This window comes from Haliotis asinina, chromosome 2 (assembly GCF_037392515.1).
Source record: "Haliotis asinina isolate JCU_RB_2024 chromosome 2, JCU_Hal_asi_v2, whole genome shotgun sequence".
Lineage (NCBI taxonomy): Eukaryota > Metazoa > Mollusca > Gastropoda > Lepetellida > Haliotidae > Haliotis > Haliotis asinina.
Window position 1 is genome coordinate 81,535,339 of NC_090281.1, and position 23,191 is coordinate 81,558,529.

The following is a 23,191-nucleotide window of genomic DNA, read 5'->3' on the forward strand; positions in this document are numbered from 1 at the left end:
AAGTCGGCGACGATTGGATACATCTATGATATCCCGAAGCGATTTCTAAGCACTGTTGTGATTCGTATCTGATTTGTGTTTTCACCCAACCAACGATGTTGTTAGAAACGGAATAGATTTAACATTTAGGTCGATTCGTACAGGGAAGCACTTGTCGGACATCGGACGGGAACGCTGTCCGGCAGTATGTTATCTGTTCAGTTGTAGAATGCTAAAGTTAGTTATTTGTACATTTTGTAACTTTGTAATCTAAATGTTCACGAAGACATCTTTAACCATGGCCGAAGATATAGTAGAAAGTTACAGATCGTCTCTTCAAGATTTGACCTTCAACAGCAAACCGCTGATCAACATGCTGACGATGCTGGCTGAAGATCACGAGCAGTATGCACCACAGATCGTTCAAGTTATCGAACAACACATTGAACAGGTTCAAACTAATTTCTTATTTTTGATTATCTGATTTTTATATTTGTTTCATCTTGAAGAAGACAACCTTACTGTTAAATTGTGGTCGTTGTTTTACAAAATGGCGTCTTCTGAAAAACTAGGCCACATGACGAATAACATCACGTGGTTAGATATATCATTCTTATGTAGAGCTATTTCAAAACGTAGCAGAGCGAAACCATTTATGTATTTGAAATTGATCATATCACTGTCTAACAATGATTGTGGTCACGTTTTCTTGCACGAAAGTGGCCAGCTGTTAATCTAAAGTTGAACAGATGTTAAAATGCTGGTGGCAATGTCAGCTTCCATATGTTTCTGGTTTAGACTAGTTCTTTTGCATAATATACTCAGACAGTGATTCTTTATTCCGAGATTTTGAAAAGGCATTGGTAATGTCTTTCAACCAATATAAGTTAAATTAAACCCTCTTTAATATATTTTGCAACATTATCTGACATGTTCCATGTACATAATGCCTTATTTAATTTCAGAGATTTTATTTTCAAAATCTTAAATAAAGACAGTGATATACACATTGTTGTTTATTATCTGTTGTCGTATATGTAGAATTTCATGGAGTATTGACCTCCTTTACAAATAAGTGGAATGTGGCGTTATCAATGATAACTTAGCTATTGTAGACACACAAATGTCATTGAGGCATTTTCAGATCTTACATAGACAAATTTAGACAATCATCTCTATGCTAACTAACATACCAAAAATATGTTTAAGGCTATATGGATGGCAGACACTACCTTGGAAATAACCAATCTGAAACTGTGACTGTTGTTAATTTGAAATATTTCCCTACTGGGAATATATTAGACAAAAATGTTTTATCTGACCTTTCTTTTAAAACTTCAAAATTCCATCTTTCCATTGTCAGTTATATGTAACAGTCACTTAGCACATCTATTAATAAAGTTATTTCATTCAGTGCAACTTATTACAGTGAGATATGACCTTTCTTAATACATTCTGTGCCATTACAGAAATTACTGATCCTGGATCTTTGCAGATCTGCCTTTTCCAGTTTGGAGTAGATTGATTCATCTATTTAACATTTCACCTCTAATATGAAAACTAGTGATAGCAAGTACATGACAGGCCTTGCAAGTAAGTCTCAGTTGATAAGGTCACATTTGTACTTGTGATCATGTTCTGAACTATTCCCATGAACTACATATTATGCCTTAGTGATGCAAGTGTTGCCTTCATCTTTATGACTTGACAGTACTAGATATAACTTTGTATCATGGTATAACTGAAAGTTTCTTCTCGGGGCATATATTCCTGGTAAAACAGGGTTCCCATTGGTCTAGATGTTTAGTTGTCAAGGAATAATTAAATTGGGTAGAATATACTGAAGTCCCTGTCTTTATGCCCGATAATTCTTTATTTATAAGCTAATGATCAACTTCTATTAAAGTAATGATCTGTGTGTTTTATTTTAGTCTGCACGTCCAATTACATTGGTCTTTCCAGTCTTTAGGAAAATTATTATGCATTCCTTTTCTCATTTTTTAAATGGGATCACTGGTACAAATGTGTTTTCAGGCAGTGGCAACATTCAGTAGTCTACCCAGACCATTACATTCTCATGTATTGCAGAAGCATTGTTTGCTTTTGTGTGGGATTAAATTGACACCTTACTCAAGACAGTACATCAAGTTTTATTTAAATGTTGGAAGAGTTGCTGTGGGAATCCTGAAAACACAAGCCAAAGAGACATGGAACACTGAGTGTCTAGCCCTTGACTTGGAGGACTTTTTACCAGCTTAACCATCTCACCTTGTTTGAAGTTAACTTAATGTAATATACCCCAAGAACCGATATAGTGAATGTAAACTCTAAAATTGAAAATAGTAAAACAGCAAGTCAGACATGCACGTCTCACGAAGTTTGATGATTAGACTAGGACCTGACATGAGAATGATAGGGCAGGTTTATTTTCAGATGTCAGTAATGTGATGAGGTGACTGTTCAGCATGTATGTTGCTGATGCTGTTCTGTTCAAGAACTGGAAGTGTTCTTTATTCTGTCAAATTAAGTTTATTTCATATATAAATGCATCTGTACCAGCATGGATTTTCAAACATCGACTCGTTGGAAGTGAAATGTCGTGACTCAATATTTGCCAGTTCTTCTTATTTGTGTTGTGATACCTTTTATTTTGGTTTTGGTTTTGTTTTCTGTCATCTGAACATTTCTTTGCCATTATAACAGTAGCATCAATCATTAGAAAGGAGTTCCTGTGATCATCTTTCAGTAGTTGCCACATGCACATAATGTTCTCACATTGTACAATCTTGTAAGATAGCCAGAAATTGGTGAGATTTGAACAAGCGTTTCAACTTCCAAGACATTACTTTCTTTGCTTGGAACTGCAACAATGACAGATCTGCTGCTTAGCAAAATTACTGATGACTTCTTTCTTCACTCAGCATGATGTACCATTTCCTATGAATGCATCTCTATGGATTCCTTTACCAGAATCAATTCTTACAGTTACATCAAGCTCCTTTGATGATGATACACCTTCAAATCAGAAAGAGATACCGCCAAGAACAACTTCAAATCTTGTAGTTGTCGAATAGTACATCATACACTCATGTAGGTGAGATAAAAAGACTTCCATTTGCAAACTCATGTTTTCTCCATGACATTTCAGAATAGGTTGGAAATCAACGTTTACTCAACCTGACTTGTGACAAAGTCTCAACTGACAATTATTGAATTATTTCATTGAGTAGCGTTATGATCAGAATCCACATCTGATGATGCTGTATGGTTTTAACACATCTTAAACTTTTTGTAATGTTAATGGCTTCTCATGTAAGAGCATAGATGCAGCAACTGACCTGCTGCTGCTGCCACACATACATAAACAAGGACTCTTGGTGGTGGATTCAGCCCATGCTGATGGTGATGGCAACCTCATTTCCAATATCCTTTCTTCTGTAAGCTTTAGATACAATAAACAGTCCTCATGTGTGTGTTTGTTATGAATCATGGACAATGTTTGATTCAGATATAAACTAATACAAGGTTTATTGTTTTGGATTGGTTTGTACAAAAATTGTTCTAGTAGCAGATGGATGAATCCAGCATTGTCAATCTGTTTCCAACTCGTCTAAGAATGCTAATACGTCTTGATGTTTGTATCCTCTTCTGAATGCATCATGTTGAAGCTTCAGTATTTTATGCATAGGTGAATAAGGATTACAAACATCAAATGTATTTTCATTCATAGCATAACTTATGTCATCTTAGGTTACACCTGGAGAGTCATGTTTTCAGAAATGTTTTATGCCCTTGATGCTGAAAAAATTGTTCAATATCTTTTATTGAAATGGCTCTTTTGGTGTTTCCATTTGACCTAAGTTTAGTTCTGACTGACCAAGGCTGTCATTTTGTCAAAACATCTGTACATTCGAAACATCAGATCGTAAATCATTTCATCAATGTTGAAACGTATTGACTGATTTTGTATAAAGTCAGTTGCAACTGTGAGCTCTGTGCTTAGTAGAGCATACTAACCAGTGTTTTGTATTTGATACAGGGTATGTTATTATGACAGTCCTTGGTCACCACTGATTGCTGCACGAGAACACACCTTTGAATGTTAGACGCAAGAATTTGCTACATATCTGAATATAAGGTTTGTGTTCCCTGGTCATGGAGTTTAAACAAATGTAATGTGCTATTTCAAGGTTGTGTTTCTTGATGAAGGCAAACAGATCCTTTCAAAGATAATCGTGTCATGGATATGGATGTAATTGAAAGTTTTCAACACATTTCCACAGTCAGAGGGCTGGCTTGATGTCATCTTTCATTATCCACCAATTTATCGCTGTTCACTGTATACCGTTTCTGAATCTTCAAACAATCTGTCTCTTAATTGCTGCAGAATTGGTCTTGGTTTATGAACTTAAAATCATCCTAATGTAGGTTGGGTTTTTTTCATGTACACAAATTAAGAACTTGATATTTGTAAGTGACACCTTAATATATTTAATCCATTTGGAAGACTTCAGAATGGACTAGAAATAAATTAATGTTAAACATGCACAGTTCTTGAGCTGAATGAATTACAAGTTTATTTGAGAGAATTTAGTTTAATGCCACACTTTGCAATATTTCAGATATATGGCAGTCATGTATTTGAAACACAAAACATACCTTCGTCAGTATTGGTCAATATTCCGTCAGTAGTATTGTAATTTGATTGAGCAGCCCTTTTTAGCTTTGTTTATCCATTGGCTCTGAACTAAAACAAGGATTGTGTTGTCCTGTGTGCTTATTTTGCAATAGATCTTTGAATATGCTGGATAAATGAGGATGATTTAAGTTTGTGCATTTGTGGAAATTTGTTGAATTCTTTCACTTGTCATATCCACTGTATGGAAAACCATGCCGAAGCAACACCCGTATATAGCAGTTGGGGTCAGATTGTGAAGAGTGCTGAAAAGAAGATTGCCGCTAGTGCAGAGATGGCATCGGTAGAACTACTAGAAGCTGAAAGAAGATTGGTTGTGCGAATAATATATGAAGATGCTGGCTGATGGTGTCCTGTTCCTGCCCACATCTACTATGCTGTTGCTGTTCCTGCTGCTGAAGGTGGTTGATGTTCCTACCACGTGTGTCCACTCCTGTACCCATTTCAACACGCAGTGGCAGTTACTGACCTGAATGATAGGATGCCTGTCCAGAATCATCACCAGCCAGATTTTGTAAGTATCTGCTTTGTTTTATCAGAGTGACAGTGTTACCATGGCCCCAGTAAAGGTTCTCTTGAAAGTGGTCAGGCAACAGTGTCAGTCTTGTGAAACTGAAAGCAGTGGATGCAGATCCGTAAGTATGGCTAGTCTGTCTTTGGCAGATGGTGCAGTAGAGGGGAAGTGTTTGTATGGAAATGTCATTGAAGTTTTATATTTCCTGTCTTTCACAGGTGAAGCCGTCACACAAGCTGCCAACTATGTATCTGATAGACTCTATAATCAAGAACCTGTCATCATCACTCTATCCAAAGCAGTTATCGCAAAATATAGCCCAGACATTTTGTGGGGTATTTGAAGAGGTCAGAATATTTCCTGAATACTTTATAACTAATGTTTATTCTGTTTCTTGTAAATTCATTAAATTCATGTGGCAAGCTTACTCTGAGGCAGTAAAACACATCCGTTATGGCTTATGTCCAAGGTTTCCATAACCATTTTGAAAGACGAGGCAGATATTACTCGATTGAACTAATGAGTGAAGAAAATGCTACAGACTGTTTCTTCATTCATGGCGTGTAGCATGCTAATAAAGGATATAGCCATATATTCTGATGATGAATTTCCACAATGCAAAGGATATTGCCATATATTCTGATGATGAATTTCCACAATGCAAATATCATTTCATACCATTGTGGGATTTTCCCTACAATTAGTAATGATTTAGCCAGGTTTTTAAAGATGGACAGATTTCGGCACGTCATGTGAATGTAGAACTGTGACTTGGATGTTTAGAGAGTGATTAGTAACAGACGGAATGAGGTTGTGTCTCAGTACATTGGAATATTCCTACATTTCCCTATGAAAGGAGATCACTGGCAGTAAATGCAAATTATGTTCAAATTATCGTCTTGGCTTCAACTGAATGAATGAAAAATGCTGTTTTATACAAAGAGTGTTTTTTTAACGTAACCCTTTTTATAATGGATTGTATGTCATATCTGACAAATGCAATGATCTCTTTTTATAGAATTTGTGTACTGCACGCATTCCTCTGTGGCCTACGGAGTACCAACCGATAACTTCAGGGATGTGCTGTACGAATAAAATGTTTGTCAGTGGTTGTGTTTGTGTTAATTCTTAGTAATCAGAACTCTGAATCCTTTATGAACCAGAATGGACAGAATCACACACTGATCATACACTTTTTCATAACTCTTTTCGTCTGTCAAGGGGCACTGGGGTAGCCTCATGGTTAAAGCATATGCTCATCATACCGAAGATTCACCTGGATTCGATTCCCCAGTAGGGTACAATGTATGAAGCCCATTTCTTGTGTCCCCTGCTGTGATGCTGCTGGAATATTGCGAAATGCGGCGTTAAAGTAAACCAACTCACTCTTTCTCATGTGAGGGCTGGTTCTCACACAGTTTCTGAAGGACATTATGGTCAGTTTAGGTTTGCATTGATTTTGAATGCAACTGGCAATAACATTGAGTTGATGCTTTTTCAAATGCCAAGATCAGCAAACAGTTTGTAACAGATGGGTCATGAGTATAGTAGAATAAGTGTTTTAGGTTAGAGTCTGTTAATTACAAAAACTCAGACTGAATCTCAGTCCTTGGTGATACTCTGCAGTGTTTGATGTCAGAATGGAAAGGAAGGAGTTAACTGCTCTTCTAAAGAATACACTTCTATTGATGTAAATTAATCCTGTTGCACCTGTTTATGGCTTATTATATGTACATTTTCAAAAGCAGCTTAATGACATTGCTGTATTTATTTTATGTACCCTTCTTTGGTTCGCCCTGTAGCCAACTTTTAGGCAAGACTGAGTAAACGGATAATTGTCAAAACAGACTAACACTGGAAATTTGATTAGAGTCTGTATTTTCTTGTGTAAACTCTACAAGGTTCGTATTGAGGAGGGAAGAAAATGTCTTGGGGGTATATAATCGTTGAATGAGGTTTCGACAAGTTGTGTGTAACTATTGCTCAATCACTGACAACTGAACTCTTTGTGTTTAATTTTGTGGTTTGTCCTTTTTAGCCATGCAGGTAGAAGAGCATCAAAATCGTGGCAAACAGCTGTCATACATTGAAAGGCAGAATTTTGGCTAATGTGCAATTCAACCACAATGTAAAGTTGCTTATGGTATTAATAACCTGTGAAACTAAGTTACATTCAAATGCACCCACGTTTAGCTGGCCTTCAATTGAATAACTGAAATATTTTCTAACATGTAAGTTAGGTATTTTCCGAATGTTAATTATCAAAACCCAGGCTAACTGTAAATGCTTTTCTTCCACACTAAGGTCACAGCCTGTATCTCTGAACTGAATGCTGTTCAAAACAACACTGAACCCCTACCAACTCTTTGTTAAGCAATTAATTTGCTTATCCAGTGACATGGCTGGGGTTCCCCATATCTGTAATGTGGTAAAGTCCATTTCTGGTATAGTCCACATCACATTGTTCAAGTATTGTTGAAAAAGGCACAAGTATTTTCTTCATCTTGCATTTTATAGTAGCTTCCACAACAAGCTTACGTTGATTAATTTTGTGACTGGATCAAACATGACGTTTTGAGGAAGCATGTGGTATGGATGTCATTGTTTACCAGTGTAATTGTTACCCCCCTATTTCAATAAGAAATTGATAATTGTTATTCAAATAACTCACTTTCACATAAACATTTACATTGATCAAAATAATAGCTGGAATTGACCTCTTCATTCAGTGGATCACCTATGTCATATTTGGCATGAAACTGATTAATGTAAGCACATGGAGGGGTTTTTTTATCTTAAGGTACTCCATAGTAAATTGTATTTATTATATTTTTTTGAGATGGTGTATTAATCAAATTTCCTGTCAATGACACCCCTACAGTGTTTTCTTTTTCATTCTTGACAAAGTATGATTATGTATGGTCAGAAACATCTGAACATGTACTTTTGCACTGGGGATCTAACAGCAGGACCTGTGACTCCACTTTCAGGGTTTCACCAAGTAGAAATCCTGAGGTAATTGTGGCTACACATACCATCTGGAAGTAAGACTCATAATATACCCATCAAAGATGACAACCTGTTGAAACACTCATGCTGTGCACCACTTAACACCAACAGACTCGTGTAAATAAATAGAAGGGCATATTAGAAAGTTTTCATTTCTATCAGTACACGTTCACTTGCAACACTTAGCTTTTTCATGAACACGAGGCATTGCAGGACATTGTTCACAATCAAGGTTTTCACACTCGTGTTTTTTTTTTCTTTTGCAGTCAGACCTCCATTGAGAGATGGTCACTTTCAATGGTATGAAATCTGATATTGAGCATTGTGGATTTTTAAGTCTTTGGTTTCTTTGATTATGTATGTTTTTGAATCTGTTGGAATGCAGGTAGATGAAAAGACGCGTCAGTCTCTCTTCAAGCTGAGACAAACGTGGAAAGATATATTCCCTAACAAGAAACTGTATGCTATCGATGTACGTGTAAATATGATGGATCCTGCATGGCCTATCACAGCTCAAGCTCCAGAGCAAGGAAATATTCATGTAAACCCAAAGTTTCTTGTGCAGGTAAATGTTTACAAGCGCACACACACACCACGCCACACCTGCCACATGTCACAATGAACCCAGCACTGGCCCACAGCCTGTAATGTTGGCACTTATTCATATTGTTGCCTAGTTTTCATAAGGCCCTTGCAACATATTTACTAGATTTATTGTGTGTGATTCTTAAATATTCTCAACTTTTAGGTTATTTCATTTGTTATGGAAATTTAGCGTATTTTTCATTTTAGGACAGAACATGCAAGTTTATTATGTAAAACCATACTGTGCCATTACCTGTGTTTCATACACAGAAATCTACAGAAATGATTCCACTGCTCGAAACTACAATTTCATGATTTAAGTAAATCTAAGATGTCAGCACTGATCTGTTAATGTTCACTTAGGGCAGTATGGTAGCCTAGCAGCTGTGTGTTCATTCGTCGCGCTGAAGGCTGAAGTTTCTTTCCCCTCATGGGTACAATATGTGAAGTGCATTTCTGATGTTCCTCTGTCGTGATATTGTTGAAACATTGCTAAAACCCTACTCATTCAATACACATGTTCACCTTGGTTGGTAGCAATTGTCAAGTTAGATGTAAGACTCTAGCTATAAAAAATATTTTGTCAAATACCGTGTCTCAAGAGGAGCATTACAACACAACACATGCCAGTACGTTCATTGAGTGATCCGTGCTTGGAATTAGAGGGGTTTACAGAAATTACAGAAGATAGGTACATCTGTAACATTAACACATTTGGGTTTTCTCACCAGATGAAAAACCGTGTTGAACACTGATGTATAGATGGGTGGGTTGCTGAATTAAGTGTGCATCTTTTTTTGCAAGTTTACAAAATGTTGGTCATTTTGCATGCAGCAAGCAAAATATGTTATAACAATGCATTTTCACTTCTAAATGCATACATGACATTACACATGCATGACTTCATGAGATCTCCACACAAATACATAGCTCAGTTTGGTTCACAGAGTGCAGAGGATAAGGCTCGATTCTCTCCCCCTGTTCCTTCCCCACCTCCAATGGATGATGCAGAAGAGTTGATGAGGCAACAACTGCAAGCCAAGGAACAAGAACTGCAGAAGCTGAAGTTGGAACTGGAACTGGCTGAGACAAGGGCAAAGTTGGAGGAACAAAAGAAACAGGTGAGGTTGATACACAAGTATCAGAACACAGAAGACTATACAAAAGGGAGTTCTTTACTTGACTGCAAAGTGTTGATGAATTAGTGAATGCCAATCTATCCACAAGTTGGTTTGAAAAATCATAAATATCCTTTTTAATTGTTCTTAGTCTTTGGATGGTAGCAGGTAGCTGTATAATGTTGCTGATACAGCAGTCTTCATTAATTCACATTCAGGCTTACTTCCTCCTGGTAAATGGCCATATTGTGCATCACTTTATTGGTATGCTGATTGCATTCACCAGTAGTACTTGATAATTACATCTGTGTATTTAATTGAAATCAGACTTTTCTTCTGTCTTGAAATCAAAAACTTATTTTGATCTTTTGTTTTACAGCTGGAACAGAAGTATGCTGAACAAAAGAAAGGTCATGGATCCATTCCCAGCATGCCCATCCCTGATCCAGTTCCTCCAATTCCTACTAAGTCAGCAGTCAGTGTCCCAAGAGATCCTAGACTTGCCTCTAGAGATCCAAGGAAAGCCAGACAGGTTCCAACTACAACACCACCATCCACTGGGGGTAACTTGGCGGTATTGCAGAACACTAATGTTGTTGCTGCTTTAAGCAATGTGCTAATGGGAAGTCAGCCAGCTGCAGGAACCCCAGCTCCTAATATTGACCCCAATGTAGGCTCTGGAGCCAAAATACCACCACAGAAACAGGACCCTAGGAAGGAAAAATATTCAAAAGATGTCAAGAAAGATTCGTCATCATCTAAAAAGCCATCTCCTGAAAAGAAAGAAAAAGCTGAACCGAGTGACTCAAAAAGGTCTGAGAAGAAAGATACCACATCAAAATCACCTAAGAAAGATAGTAGGAGCTTGAGAGAGAAATTAAAGGAGCCGTCAAAAGACACAAAGAAAAAGTCACCAAAGTCTGACACTAGAGAAAAATCCAAAGACCGAGAAACCAAAGGTTCTAGAAAGAGTAGGAGTATCAGTCCAAGGAAAGACAGAGTCGTGGGTAAGGATAAGGACAGTAAGAATAAAGTACGAGAACAGGAAGACCGAAGGTCTTCTGATGAAGAGTATGCTAGATTCAAAAGACAAAACTTTCACAGAAGTGCAAATGAAGATCAAGAAGAGGATCGATTTGGACGCATGACTCGAACTGGAAGAGGGTTCCGACAAAGAAACGGTGAAAAAGACAGACCACGACATGATACTGCTCGAGGCAGGAGAGGGAGCAAAGACGAATTTGAAAGGTCTCCCAGAAGATCAAGATCACCTCAAAGGAGGGAAAAGGATAGAAACCCGAAACCTTCCAAGAAATTTGAATCAAAGAAAGAATCTGATCATCAAATGAAGACGTTGCCAGATCTCCCCTTGCCTCCAACTATGCCATTAGACCAGATCTTACCTAAGGACTTTGACGTACGAACTCCCAAACTGAATACACTTGGTGTGAAGAGAGAAGCCCCGGAAATGGATGTTGATGAAAGGTCAATAGGTATGAGACCAACTGGTCCTCCAGATTCCAAACGTCCTCGCACTGATACAGGCCCTGCTGAGGTGGAAGGTTCAGAGTAAGTTATTTTTTACTAACATCAACAAGAAAATATCCTTCTTTCTCCCTATTTCATTCCTTCAGATATTTGACTATAGAGAGTCTAAATAATACCTGTAAACATATTTCTTACATTCTTACTTAAGTTTTAGTATGACAATATTTAGCTTATTCTTTTTGGATTACAGAAACCTTTTTGGAGGTGAAGATATTGACTACAGATTTGCGGGAGCTCCAATGAAATCTCCTGTTCATGATGGCTGGATGAAGTACAAGACTAGTAGGCCAGATGAATATGCTGGAGAACTGGAGAGAAGGAAATCAAGGGAGGATGACCATATGCTGGATGTTGATTTACGCAGAATTAAGTCTCCAAGTGTTAAAATGAGACCCCAACAAGTGCCACCAACAAATTTAACTACCAATATATCCATTCCAATGGAACTGCAATTGGACAGACAACAGGAAATCCTTATCCAAGCAGAGAAGCAAATGCAGGCTGGTACTCTCTCTCATGAACAGCATCAAGATCTTCTGAAGCAACTGAGTCAGGTTTTTGACATTCAGAGAACCAGGCAGAAACAGACCAGAGTGGACCCAAGAGTTGCTGCAAGAGAGGCAAGAGAGAAGATAGCTCAAGATGTGTGTGCTAGTTCAGTAAAAACTGAATCTGCTGATCTTCCACTTGGTACAAGTGAAGACATTGACCATAGGACTACTGTTGAGAAGTCCTTGATGGATGTTGATAGGAGACAAACTGGAGGTGATACAGACATACGCAAAGATACTTCTCTTGATGTTGACATTAGGAAAAGACCTACTTTTGATGTTGATCAGCAACCTCAAAGTGACATTGATATTCGCAGACAACTTCTTTCAGACCTGGATAACAGAAGGAAACATGGTGACATGAATGCAAGGAAGCCTGTGCCAAGTGACACTGATATTCGAAAGAAGCTTCTTGCAGATCTTGATATCAAAAGGAAACAGTTTACAGACATAGATGCTAGGAAACCAATTCCAGGTGACATTGACAATAGGCAGATGAAGCAGGAACCTATGGATGTTGACATCCGACAAAAATTGCCAAGGAGGGACCCTCGGACGAGAACCACTGATGTAGATGAGAGAAAAGGTCTTGCAGAGAAGGAGACTTCTCAGGCAGACGTTGATGTTCGTCAGAAACCTGTAGCTGATGTAGATATTCGCCAGCAATCAGCAGCTGATTCCAACATCCGTCAGAAACCAGCAGCTGATGTTGATATTCGGCAGAAGCCAACAGTTGATATTGATGCTCGGCCAAAGCCAGCAGTTGATGTTAATGTTTGTCAGAAACAAGCCACTGATGTCGACATTCGTAAGAAACCAGCAGCTGATGTTGACATTCGGCAGAAACAACCCGCTGATGTCGACATCCGTAAGAAACCAGCAGTTGATACTGATATTCGCCAGAAACAAGTTGCTGATGTTGACATTCGTAAGAAACCAGCAGTTGATGTAGATATTCGTCAGGAACAAGCTGTTGATGTTGATATTCGTCAGAAAACAGCAGCTGATATCAACATCTGTCAGAAAGCACCAGCTGATGTTGATGCTCGTCAGAAAAATACAGCTGATATTGACATTCGTCAGAAATCAGCAGTTGATGTCGATAATCATGCAAAACAACCAACTGATATTGATATTAGGTCAAAATCCAATCCTGATGCACAGGAAAAACTACAGGCTGAGCAATCTGCTGATGTTAATATTCATCAGAAACTTTCAAATGATGTGGACATAAGGCAAAAGCCACCTGTCAAGATTGAGAAAGCTCCTGAGCAGACTGTTGAGCAGCCATGTGACACAGACAGTAGGCAGAAATCACCCGAGAAAGTGAGTAGTGCAAAGCCTGGTGTTGATGATCACCAGAAACCAGTGAAAGATGCATTAATCAAAGTTACACCATTAAAGGATACTGACAAAAATGAAGACGTTGATATTCGAAAGAGAAAAGAAGGTGGTGATAATGCCCATAAAACATCTCTGAGGGAGGATAGGAAAGTGCAAAATTTGGTTGTCAGTGCTGAACAGCCAGCTGACACTGACATCAGGAAAAGGGCACCAAGGCAGCCTCTACTTCCTACTCCAGGCGACATTGATGCAAGGCCTCCTCCACTTCTTGAGTCTCCCATGAAAAGACCTGCTCGAATGGATGTTGATGATCGATCGATACCACCAAGGCATCTAGATATGCACCCACTGGATGTTGATGCGAGGCACATGAGGCACAGCCCACCTCATATTCCTCGTGAAGACTCTCACTTCAGACATGGTCCTCATGGTGATTTTGGAGATCGTGATCTCCGACAAAGACCTTTGACAAAAGATTTTGATCACAGAGGCCCACCACATGATTTTGATAACCGTGGGCCTCCTAGGAACATGGATCATAGGGGACATCCAAGGGATATTGATCCTAGAGGCCCACCAAGAGACATGGATTCTCGTGGCCCACTTCTGAACATTGATCCAAGAGGACCTCCACGAGATGTAGATCCAAGAGGGCCACCAAGAGATATAGATCCAAGAGGTCCACCAAGGGACATGGATGCTCGAGGTATGCTACGAAACATGGATCCCAGGGGCCCACCACGTGACATTGACCCACGAGGCCCACCACACAACATTGACCCGCGAGGCCCACCACGTGACATTGACTCGCGAGGCCCACCACGTGACATTGACCCAAGAGGTCCTCCACGTGATATTGACCCCCGAGGCCCTCCACGAGACATTGATTCAAGAGGCCCACATCGAGACATGGATCCCAGGGGTGCACCATGTGACATTGATACAAGGGGCCCCCCACGAGATATGGATACAAGGGGCCCACCAATAGACATAGATCCAAGGGGTCCACCAATGGACATAGATCCCAGAGGTTCATTGAGAAACTTTGATGGTCATGGCCCGCCAAGAGATTTTGATATAAGAGGACCAGTGAGGGAATTTGACCAACAAGGTCCGCCAAGAGACTTCGATCACATTGGTCCACCTAAAGATCTGGATCAGCGTGGACCACCCCAAGATTTAGATTTTCGTGGGCCACTAAGACCAAATGAAAGACCAGATAGGTTTGATCCGAGGGATGCTATGCCACCACCAAGAGACTTCGACAGATCTCGAAATCTTGATCAAGACCTTCGAGGACCAAGATCTGATTTTGATCAAAGAGGCCCAAGATCTCGACCTGAATTTGATGACAGGGATAGACCTGGATCTAGACGTCACCATGATAACCGTCAAGGTCGATATTCAAGAAGAGAGGATCGAGATGAGAATTTCAGAGATGGCCCAAAAGATGATCGATTTTCTGAAAGATGGGACAGACGAGGCAGAGGTCCCAATCAAGGTGGTTCACGTAGGCATGAGTCATACCAAGATCCTCGTTGGCAAGCAATGAAAGGATTTCAGCAACTTGAAGCTAGGGAGGAGTTTGTTATTGATGGCAGAGCTTTTGAGATTAAAATTGGAAACAAGCCAAGGAAACTGAAAATGAAAGGATCTTTCATGGAAATTTATGCTGATCCAATTCAAAGAGCAGTACTGATAAATGGTATCTTGTACTACAAATTTGGAGAACCTATAAAACAAATAGAATTTGATCAGAAAACATACACTGTCTATTTTAATGGTTTGCCAAAGCCTATTTGGCTTGATGGTACTCAACATGAGCTAAGGATTGATGCCCCACCAAGAAATATTGTTATTGATGGCAAACCACGAGGATTCCAAATAGATGGCAGAGACATGATGATTCTTGTTGACCGACTTGAAAAGGGAACATATGGCGGACCCCCAAGACAACTTCTAATTGATAATGTTATTCATGAGATCAGATTTGATGCTCCTCCTCGGCAGATCTTGATTGATGGGCAGTCTTGTGATTTGATACTGGACAGAGCTATTCCAGTTGTTATATACAATGGAAAACCTCATGGTATAAGATTTGATGGGCCGCCAAGAGAAATGATCATTGATGACTACCGATTTCTTATACCAATGGACAATGCAGAAAAAGTTCGTATCAAACATAAACCGCATTACTTGGCCTTTGGTGGTCCAGCCCATGAAGTCATCATCAATGGAAAAAGGTACGAGATTAAATTTGATAATGTGCCAAGAGAAATTGTGATAGGACACACACCTCATACTATTCGTCTTGAGGGACCTACTCCAAATGTGAAGATATTGGATGAAGTTCCCACAGAATATGAAAATGCCATGGTAAAATCATTGGGTGTTCATGGACATGCTCACATGACCCCACAAGGCCCACAGATGCAAGGACCTGGTCCAATGGGACCTCAGAATTTTGGTCCAGGTGGTCCAAGGCCATTGATGCAAGATGGACCCCAGCCAATGATGCCGGGTCAACCAATGATTCCAGGTCAACAGATGGCTCAGCCTGGGATGGGACAACCTATGCCAGGCATGCAGGGCGGGATGGTCATGCAAGGAGGACCAATGATGATGCAGAACCAGATGATTGGCGGTATGCAGCCCATGATGGGAGGGATGCAGATGCAACAAGGGCAGATGATGATGGGCGGAGTTCAGCAGATGCCAATGCAACAGGGAGGCATGTTTATGCAGCAAGGTTGGTTCTCTTCCTTTTGTGGAATTTAGATTAATTATTCTCCGAGAGGCTCACTCATTTTGTGAATAAATTTTGGGTAATGTTTTGTCTTAGGTCATCACCAGGATTTCCAGACAGTCTGTTCAGTGTTATTGCCAATAAAGTAAAATCTCTCGCCTTCACGAATACTAGTACTCTTGTGGGCATATCTGCTCAAGAGAGCTGATGATGGTAAATAAAAAGTTGGACATAGCTCTGTGTCATCCTAAAGAGTTATTGCATGTTCATGCATGAAGAAAAAATAAATTATTTTTTTTTTACATTGTAAGTTTCTGGTATTACAGGTGCACCAGTAGGCCAGGGTCTTGGATTGCCCAGTGTCTTGAGCAGTTTACTGCCTGGAGCAGGTACGTGTTTTTGTGTGTCAGTATCAGCCTCTGTGGGCTAGCCATGTGGTTGTAGCATTAGTCTATGCTGTTTGGGCTTGTTATGTTTAAGTTTGAAATTCTATACCAATAGTAAATGTACTATAGGAAGGTTGCCAAATTTAAATCTATGATTCTAAGGACAAGTGGACAAGAGTTATTTCTTTTTGTCTCTGCTCAGTTTATGAAGTTTCCTTAAGAATAATTGAATTAATTGATTTCTATCACATTAATAATTGTATTCTGATGCATTGTTGTATGAAGGTGTTTTGGTAGCCAAGTGGTTAGAGCACACACTCTCAACCCAAAAGACTAGGGTTTAATTGCCTACATGAGCCACGTCTAAAATTTCAAATTGTACCTGTGACAGGCAGTTTTGAAGAAAAAATTATTACTTTCTTCAGAATTGAATGGGTGTTTCTTTTCCTAAATTTAGGGCTATTTTAACTATGTAGTTTGAGATTTAATTCTAAAACTTAAAAGGTTAGATTCCTAGTTCGTATGAGATGGACAGACTGCCCCGTCAAAGCCTAAACAATGACTGTTGGTTATCACATTTGTTGTGAATTTAATTGCATTTGCTGATGAATGGGTCTGGGCATTAGCCTCCTTTTGCCAGTCTAGATAAATAAATACCTTTCAATTCTTACATATATGGAGCCCAAGGCTGCCTAAATCCTACCCACTTACTCTTGAGGTTTCATGTCCTCAGCTGGTATGCAAGTTCCAACTGCACAGCCTGCTTCTGTAGATGTTGGCTCACTCTTCCAAAAACTTGTGGCTGCTGGTATCATACCCCAAGGAGAGAAGACTGAAGACAAGCCATCTGAATCAGGCAATGGCAAGAAAGATGAAAAATCTGACAAAAGGCATGCGACATACAACAGACATGACAAACATGACAGACATGAGAAGAGTGATAGAAGGGATCATTCAAAGGTATGTAAAATCAAATACAGTTTTATTGTGATATGGTTGGTTGCTCTGTTGTTTTACACCACACTCAGCAATATCCCAATATTCCAATATTATGTCACAGTAGTCTGTAAACAATGGAGTGATCAACAGCATTAGCATCAATCTAAGCAATGATTGGTATAACATGTAGCAACAGTCTCTCTGAGCTGAATCACAAATGTACATGAGCAGATTATTTCATTCGAAAGTATTTGTTTGAAGTAATTAATAGTGTTGTATTGCTTGATACTTTGAATGTTAGTCAGTGTCCTAAGATAAGTTGTTTCAATGATGAAATCTTTGGTGGTGTAGCTCAGTGGTTCAGTGGTGTTCTGGAGACAATATAAGTTTGGGTTCTTCCTTTGGACAGGACCATGTTGGGAACGTACAAACCTAGTGATGTTGGCAGGTGATAAGTGATTTTACTTCACGTTCCTTATGTATTTGTGTTCACCTAGCGATGTTGGCAGGTGATGAGTGATTTTACTTCACGTTCCTTATGTATTTGTGTTCATGTTTACCTTTTATACCATTCAGGTTCAACAGCGTGAGATTGAAGAAAAGGTTCCAGAAATTGCCCTAGCCAAGACAGACACAATGAAAAAGTATGTGAAGATGTCCGTCCTATGTTGCTTTCTAAGTTTGTTGCAGTATCCAAATAGATCTGTTGTGGAAATACCGTACTTGGGTGTCAGACAAATGAAAATAAGGAAGTTTTACATGTTTGTGCCTACAATCTACTTCAAGTCTTTGAATGTCATTTAGAAGTGAAAATACATAAGAATGAAGATTTTTATGGATATCAACTTCTTTATGAGAGAACACAACGTTTCGGAGTTAATGCTGATGAAGGAGTAAGCATTAACTCCGAAACGTTGTGTTCTCTCATAAAGAAGTTGATATCCATAAAAATCTTCATTCTTACAATCTACTTAAACATAAACAGCAAGTCCAATGAGACCAGTAGATTTTTTTTTCTCCACATTTCCACTCCAGTCCTTATTGAGACTCGTAATGTTGGTCTCAATCTATATTTGTCATAAGAAACAACACAGTCATTTGAGTGGTCAGAATCAAGTTTCACATGCAGATTGTATTGATCCAGGTCTGGGCAGTCTTGCCAAGACAGCTGTCTAAAAGCTGAAGAAACAAGATTTTATTTGATGGACTAATTAACACTGTAACCAGTCAATATGAAGTCCTATTCATTTGGGGTGGTGGGGTAGCCTAGTGCCTAACATGTTCTGGTTCCACTGCCCACATGAGTACAATGTGTGTGGAGCCCATTTCTGATGTACGCATGCCATGATATTGTTGGAATATTGCTAAAAATGGCAGAAAACTAAATTCACTCACTAACAATATTCATTTAAGTTATCTGATGACAAATTTTCAGGGAAGACCTATATCAATATGCAAACTTTGTGAATATGATGCTATCTGTTTTGAAGTGTTTTTACCAGCCAACAAAATTGTGTAATATGCATTCTATTACAGTTTACATAGCATACATGCTATAATTGTGAATAATCATACTTTCAGGTTCTACAAGGGTGTCATACAAAAAATCTATCATGGCATCCAGTGCTCATCATGTGGCACCCGCTTCAGAATGGAGGACACAGACTTGTACAGAGAGCATCTTGATTGGCACTTTAGACAGAACAAACGTGGGAAAGATGATACAAAAGTGGCCAGGAATAGAAACTGGTACTATAAAACCAATGTAAGTTTATACACTGAATGCTTTGGCCAGTCTGTTAACTTCATATGTTCCTATTTATGTTTTGTTTCATGTTATAGGTTAAGATTTGTGAAATTATAAGTTTTATGAAATGTTTTACAAGGCTTTAATAATTATCATTTAAAATCATATTTGTTTTGTTTACAGGATTGGATTCAGTATGAAGAGTTCGGAGATCTGGAAGAAAAAGGTATGTGTTAGCTTACGCTATATTTTGTATGATGTTAAATGTTGGATTTCCTGTGGAAAGATTTTCATATTTGTTTTAACATTTTGCAAGAGACAGATGTGTTAGTTCCATGGTTCTTTTCATGGTAACTGTGTCTCGTTTTAGCTCACAGTCAGATATTTGACAAGATGCTTCAAGGTCAAGGCCAGACAGTTCAGGAAACAGTTGGGTCTGGGTTTAACCCACCACCAGGTGTGGACTTTGTTAGCTGCCCCCCTGCTACAGGCAATGAACAGGATGATGTGAGTATCTCATATGTATTTTTGTCTTAGAATTGTTACCTATGATATCAATCACTGGTATGTATGGTCCAGATTGCCATCTGATCAAGAATATTGATGAGGCATTAAACAACAGAGACAAAGGAATTAATGTGTAATTGGTTTTCCCATTTCCCAAACCAAAATTTATTGAATTTTTTTGGTAATTGAATTCACCTAAATGATATTGTCCTGGCTTGAAGTGATATCTAGACTGAAAACCATGAGCTATATGTTTCGTGTGTATGTGTGTGTTACAGATGTGCTGTATTTGCCATGATCCGTTTGAGCAGTACTGGAATGAAGAAGCTGAAGACTGGCATCTGCGTGATGCTGTTCGTGTTGACAAAAAGGTGGGTAGTGGCGTCTATGGAAATCAGTAACTTATGCAGCTGTAGATAACTTACTCTCACAATGTTTATACGTCCAAATGTGAAAATGAAACCTGATTTGATCGTCTGAATATATATATTTATGAACAATAAAGAAACGTCTCATTCATTTTCAGACATACCATCCTGTTTGCTTCCAAGATGCCAGAGAAGAGGTTAGTTTGGGAAATACTTATGTAACCATTTGCTACTGTGGTGAATTACAAGCATGTTGCTGACATATTCCAGTAGTGTAAAGCTGAGTGAGCAATGAACTGGCATAGTATGAGAGAATTTGGTGGTCCTTAACCTCTGTTCATCAGTAAATATGTGGCAACAGAAGGTGGATTGGAGATCTTCAGAAAAATATTCACATTTTTTGAGAAAGTGTAGTGTTAAATATGTTTAAAAAATTCAAGTATACTATATCATGTTCAAGGACGTGTTATTTCTCTGAAAAGATAGTGCTGTGAGACTAAGCGTGTTGTGGAATAGTTTCAGTTAACATTTTGACAGCTTTCCGGTATAATGTGTAATAGTGTTTTGTCAAGATATGACTATGAGGAAATCATTACCTTTGCATCTTTCAATTTACAGGGCACAATACTGGAACCGTCTCCCACTCCCACCACCACCTCCCTGGAAAACCCTCTTGTCCAACAGATACAAAACGTCACAGCCAACTCGTCCAAATCACCACCATCCCTCACCCCTACCCAGTCAATACCAGTCTCCCACCCAGTCACAACAGTCACACCCACGTCAGCCACGGTCAAAGCTGAGCCAGTGAGCAAGGAGGAAACTGTGACACCTGCCACTCAAGTGCCTTCTCAGCCAGTCCAAGAGGAGTCTGTTACAGCCCCTGTGAATGCACCAGAAGAAACCCCATCTGTTGGTCCTGAAACTAGTACAAGTACTGTTGTAAAGGAAGAGCCAACAGCTTAGGGTCCTTGTGTGCAAGTCTGGTGTCCCATGTGATATTGCTGGAATTTTTATAAAAGTTCCATAAAACTCTTCACTCACTCTCCCTTGTGCAAATAGTGTGATGACATATATCACACCTGAACAGTACTGTTTCGAGATCTCACCTGAAGCCATCTTTAACCATCTCAATACTTTCACAGTTGTCTGCTGTAAAAAGTGATTGTATATATGTAGATATGTAAAACTCAAATTTGTACATTGTGTATATGTGCTGCTGAAGAATGTGCTTATTGGTCAGTCAAAAAGTAGTTGATGAATCTTGTGAGCCCTACTGTATATTTGTACAAAAATGGATTGTCTAGAACAGGGGTGTTTGTACAAATCAACCTGTGGGTCAGATATCACCCCTGTGAGTAGCTGTACAACAGGTCTATGCAAAATAACATTGGTGCAGTAAGTTGTGTGTGTTCATGGAATCGACTGAGGTCAGTGTGAAGGGCATTTTTCTCTCATGTAGTTTTGTGTCTTTACAAAATGTCTCATCTAGTACTTGGAAGTATTTGTCACAGATACATGTGTGAGTGACAAACAAATTATGTGTAATGTTTTTCTGCATATTTTTTTTTCAATTCTGTGATGTTCATACAATTCATAATTTGGAATACAGACTAAACTGATATTGAAGACTAGAAGTGAAACCATACATTTACATAACCAACAAGATATTTTACTCTTCATACAAAATCCATTGGGTTTTCAAATTGTTTCATGAATATTTTTCTTTTACTGTAGGTCTTTTACTTCTAGACTCAAATATCATTTGGTTTGAAAAGTTCAGTAATTAATCTGGATAACTTATTGCCTCTATTTATTTAACTCTGTACATTTTTCAGAATGATTGTTTTACTTTTGAAACCAAATTATTGAATAGTCGACTTCATTTCATGAGTCCAGGTCCACTATTTTTCATTCATTCAGAGAAAGAGAGTGATTATGTGAATGTTTGAAGGATGAAAGATGGTATTTTGAAATATTCTAGTCACACTCATCAGATGACAGTGCTACATGACTTAGAATACACATTCCAGTTCTACATTACTATTATCTGCCATTTTACTGGTGAATCGTTAAGCAATACTAACTTGCTCACATAAGAAGTTATGTTATTATTTAACGTATATGTTTGCTGAGAAATCAGCATGACTATTTCTTGGAACATTACTGGAAGCAGACCTCATTCATTTTTTTCTCTAAGGGAATGATTTCTTTGGGGGTTTTTGTGCTCAAATAATTTAATCAACAGTGAGAGTGTTTTGTATTTTCATAATTTATTTCAGCTACTGATAAGTGATGGTCACTAGTGAGTGTTCACCATTGCAGTCTGTCTTAACAATGAATGAGATGATTTTTATTTTTTGTCTGAATGATATGTCTAGCTCAAGATGAAATAAATTTTGAGTTTACTAAATCAGTTTGTTGGTGTTGATGGTTCTACGTGTATAGTCATGGCTATCACATGAGCAATTGATCAATTTTCTTCATAGACTTTCAAGACTTCTCTTGAATGTTTTGTGATAAGCAACTTCTTTGTTACCAGTTTTGACATGTTTCATATACCATGACATTATTGTCAAGGTCAAAGAAAGTCTTGAAACTTTTTGTGTGTTTGAACAGCTACAGAGCAAGATATAAAGAGAGGTTGACAGGTCATGTTTTTGTTGACATTTAACTTCATCTTAAACTACAACCTTCATTTGCATTACTTTATATCCCCCGCAAAGCGTTTTGTGGGAGGTATTAAAATGCACCCTGTTCGTCCGTCTGTGTGTATGCCCACATTTATCTTTTCCCAGAGCAGAACTCTAATACCATTCAAAATTTCTTCACCAAACTTGACACATAGATTGGTCTAGTGGTGTACTGGTGCCTTTTGATAGTTTTGGAATTCTGCATAAAATATTTTTAGCATTTCCATGTCAACAAGTTTGACTTTGACTGAAATTGGATTTAATGCAGGGGATATTGATGACTCGTGTCTTCTTGTTGAGGGGGATAATGTCACCTTAGCAACAACTTGGTTTTTTTTATGGTTTCATATTCACCACCTACTGACATGAATATTGCTGCACGAAGGAATAAAAAAGTGTGGCCCTATCTGCTTAAGTTTGGTACAGTGTCTATTGGGTGCCAATGCTGCGCCAAGCCAAGA

At 38.6% G+C, this 23,191-nt stretch overlaps 2 protein-coding genes across 2 annotated transcripts in view; one reads left to right on the forward strand and one right to left on the reverse strand.

Moving 5' to 3' along the window:
- LOC137274430 (putative Ras-related protein Rab-33) overlaps positions 1–23,191 on the reverse strand; it is a 107,934-nt gene that overhangs the window by 70,962 nt on the left and 13,781 nt on the right. The window lies entirely within an intron of this gene.
- On the forward strand, positions 115–22,450 carry LOC137274425 (uncharacterized). Its single transcript, XM_067807597.1, has 15 exons — positions 115–430; positions 5,408–5,536; positions 8,584–8,763; positions 9,731–9,904; positions 10,281–11,470; positions 11,640–16,093; positions 16,417–16,479; positions 17,210–17,436; positions 17,992–18,059; positions 18,997–19,180; positions 19,346–19,388; positions 19,533–19,669; positions 19,948–20,040; positions 20,196–20,234; positions 20,656–22,450. The coding sequence occupies exons 1-15, from the start codon at positions 254–256 to the stop codon at positions 21,001–21,003; spliced, it is 7,506 nt and encodes a 2,501-aa protein (XP_067663698.1). The 5' UTR covers positions 115–253; the 3' UTR covers positions 21,004–22,450.

What these genes read in the sequence shown, in the direction of transcription:
- LOC137274425 (XM_067807597.1), top strand. Translation starts at nt 254, where the DNA reads ATGTTCACGAAGACATCTTTAACCATGGCCGAAGATATAGTAGAAAGT. An exon ending in GCTGAGGTGGAAGGTTCAGA is followed by an intron (nt 11,471 to 11,639) that starts GTAAGTTATTTT and finishes TTTGGATTACAG; the next exon opens with AAACCTTTTTGGAGGTGAAG. An exon ending in TCCAAGATGCCAGAGAAGAG is followed by an intron (nt 20,235 to 20,655) that starts GTTAGTTTGGGA and finishes TTCAATTTACAG; the next exon opens with GGCACAATACTGGAACCGTC.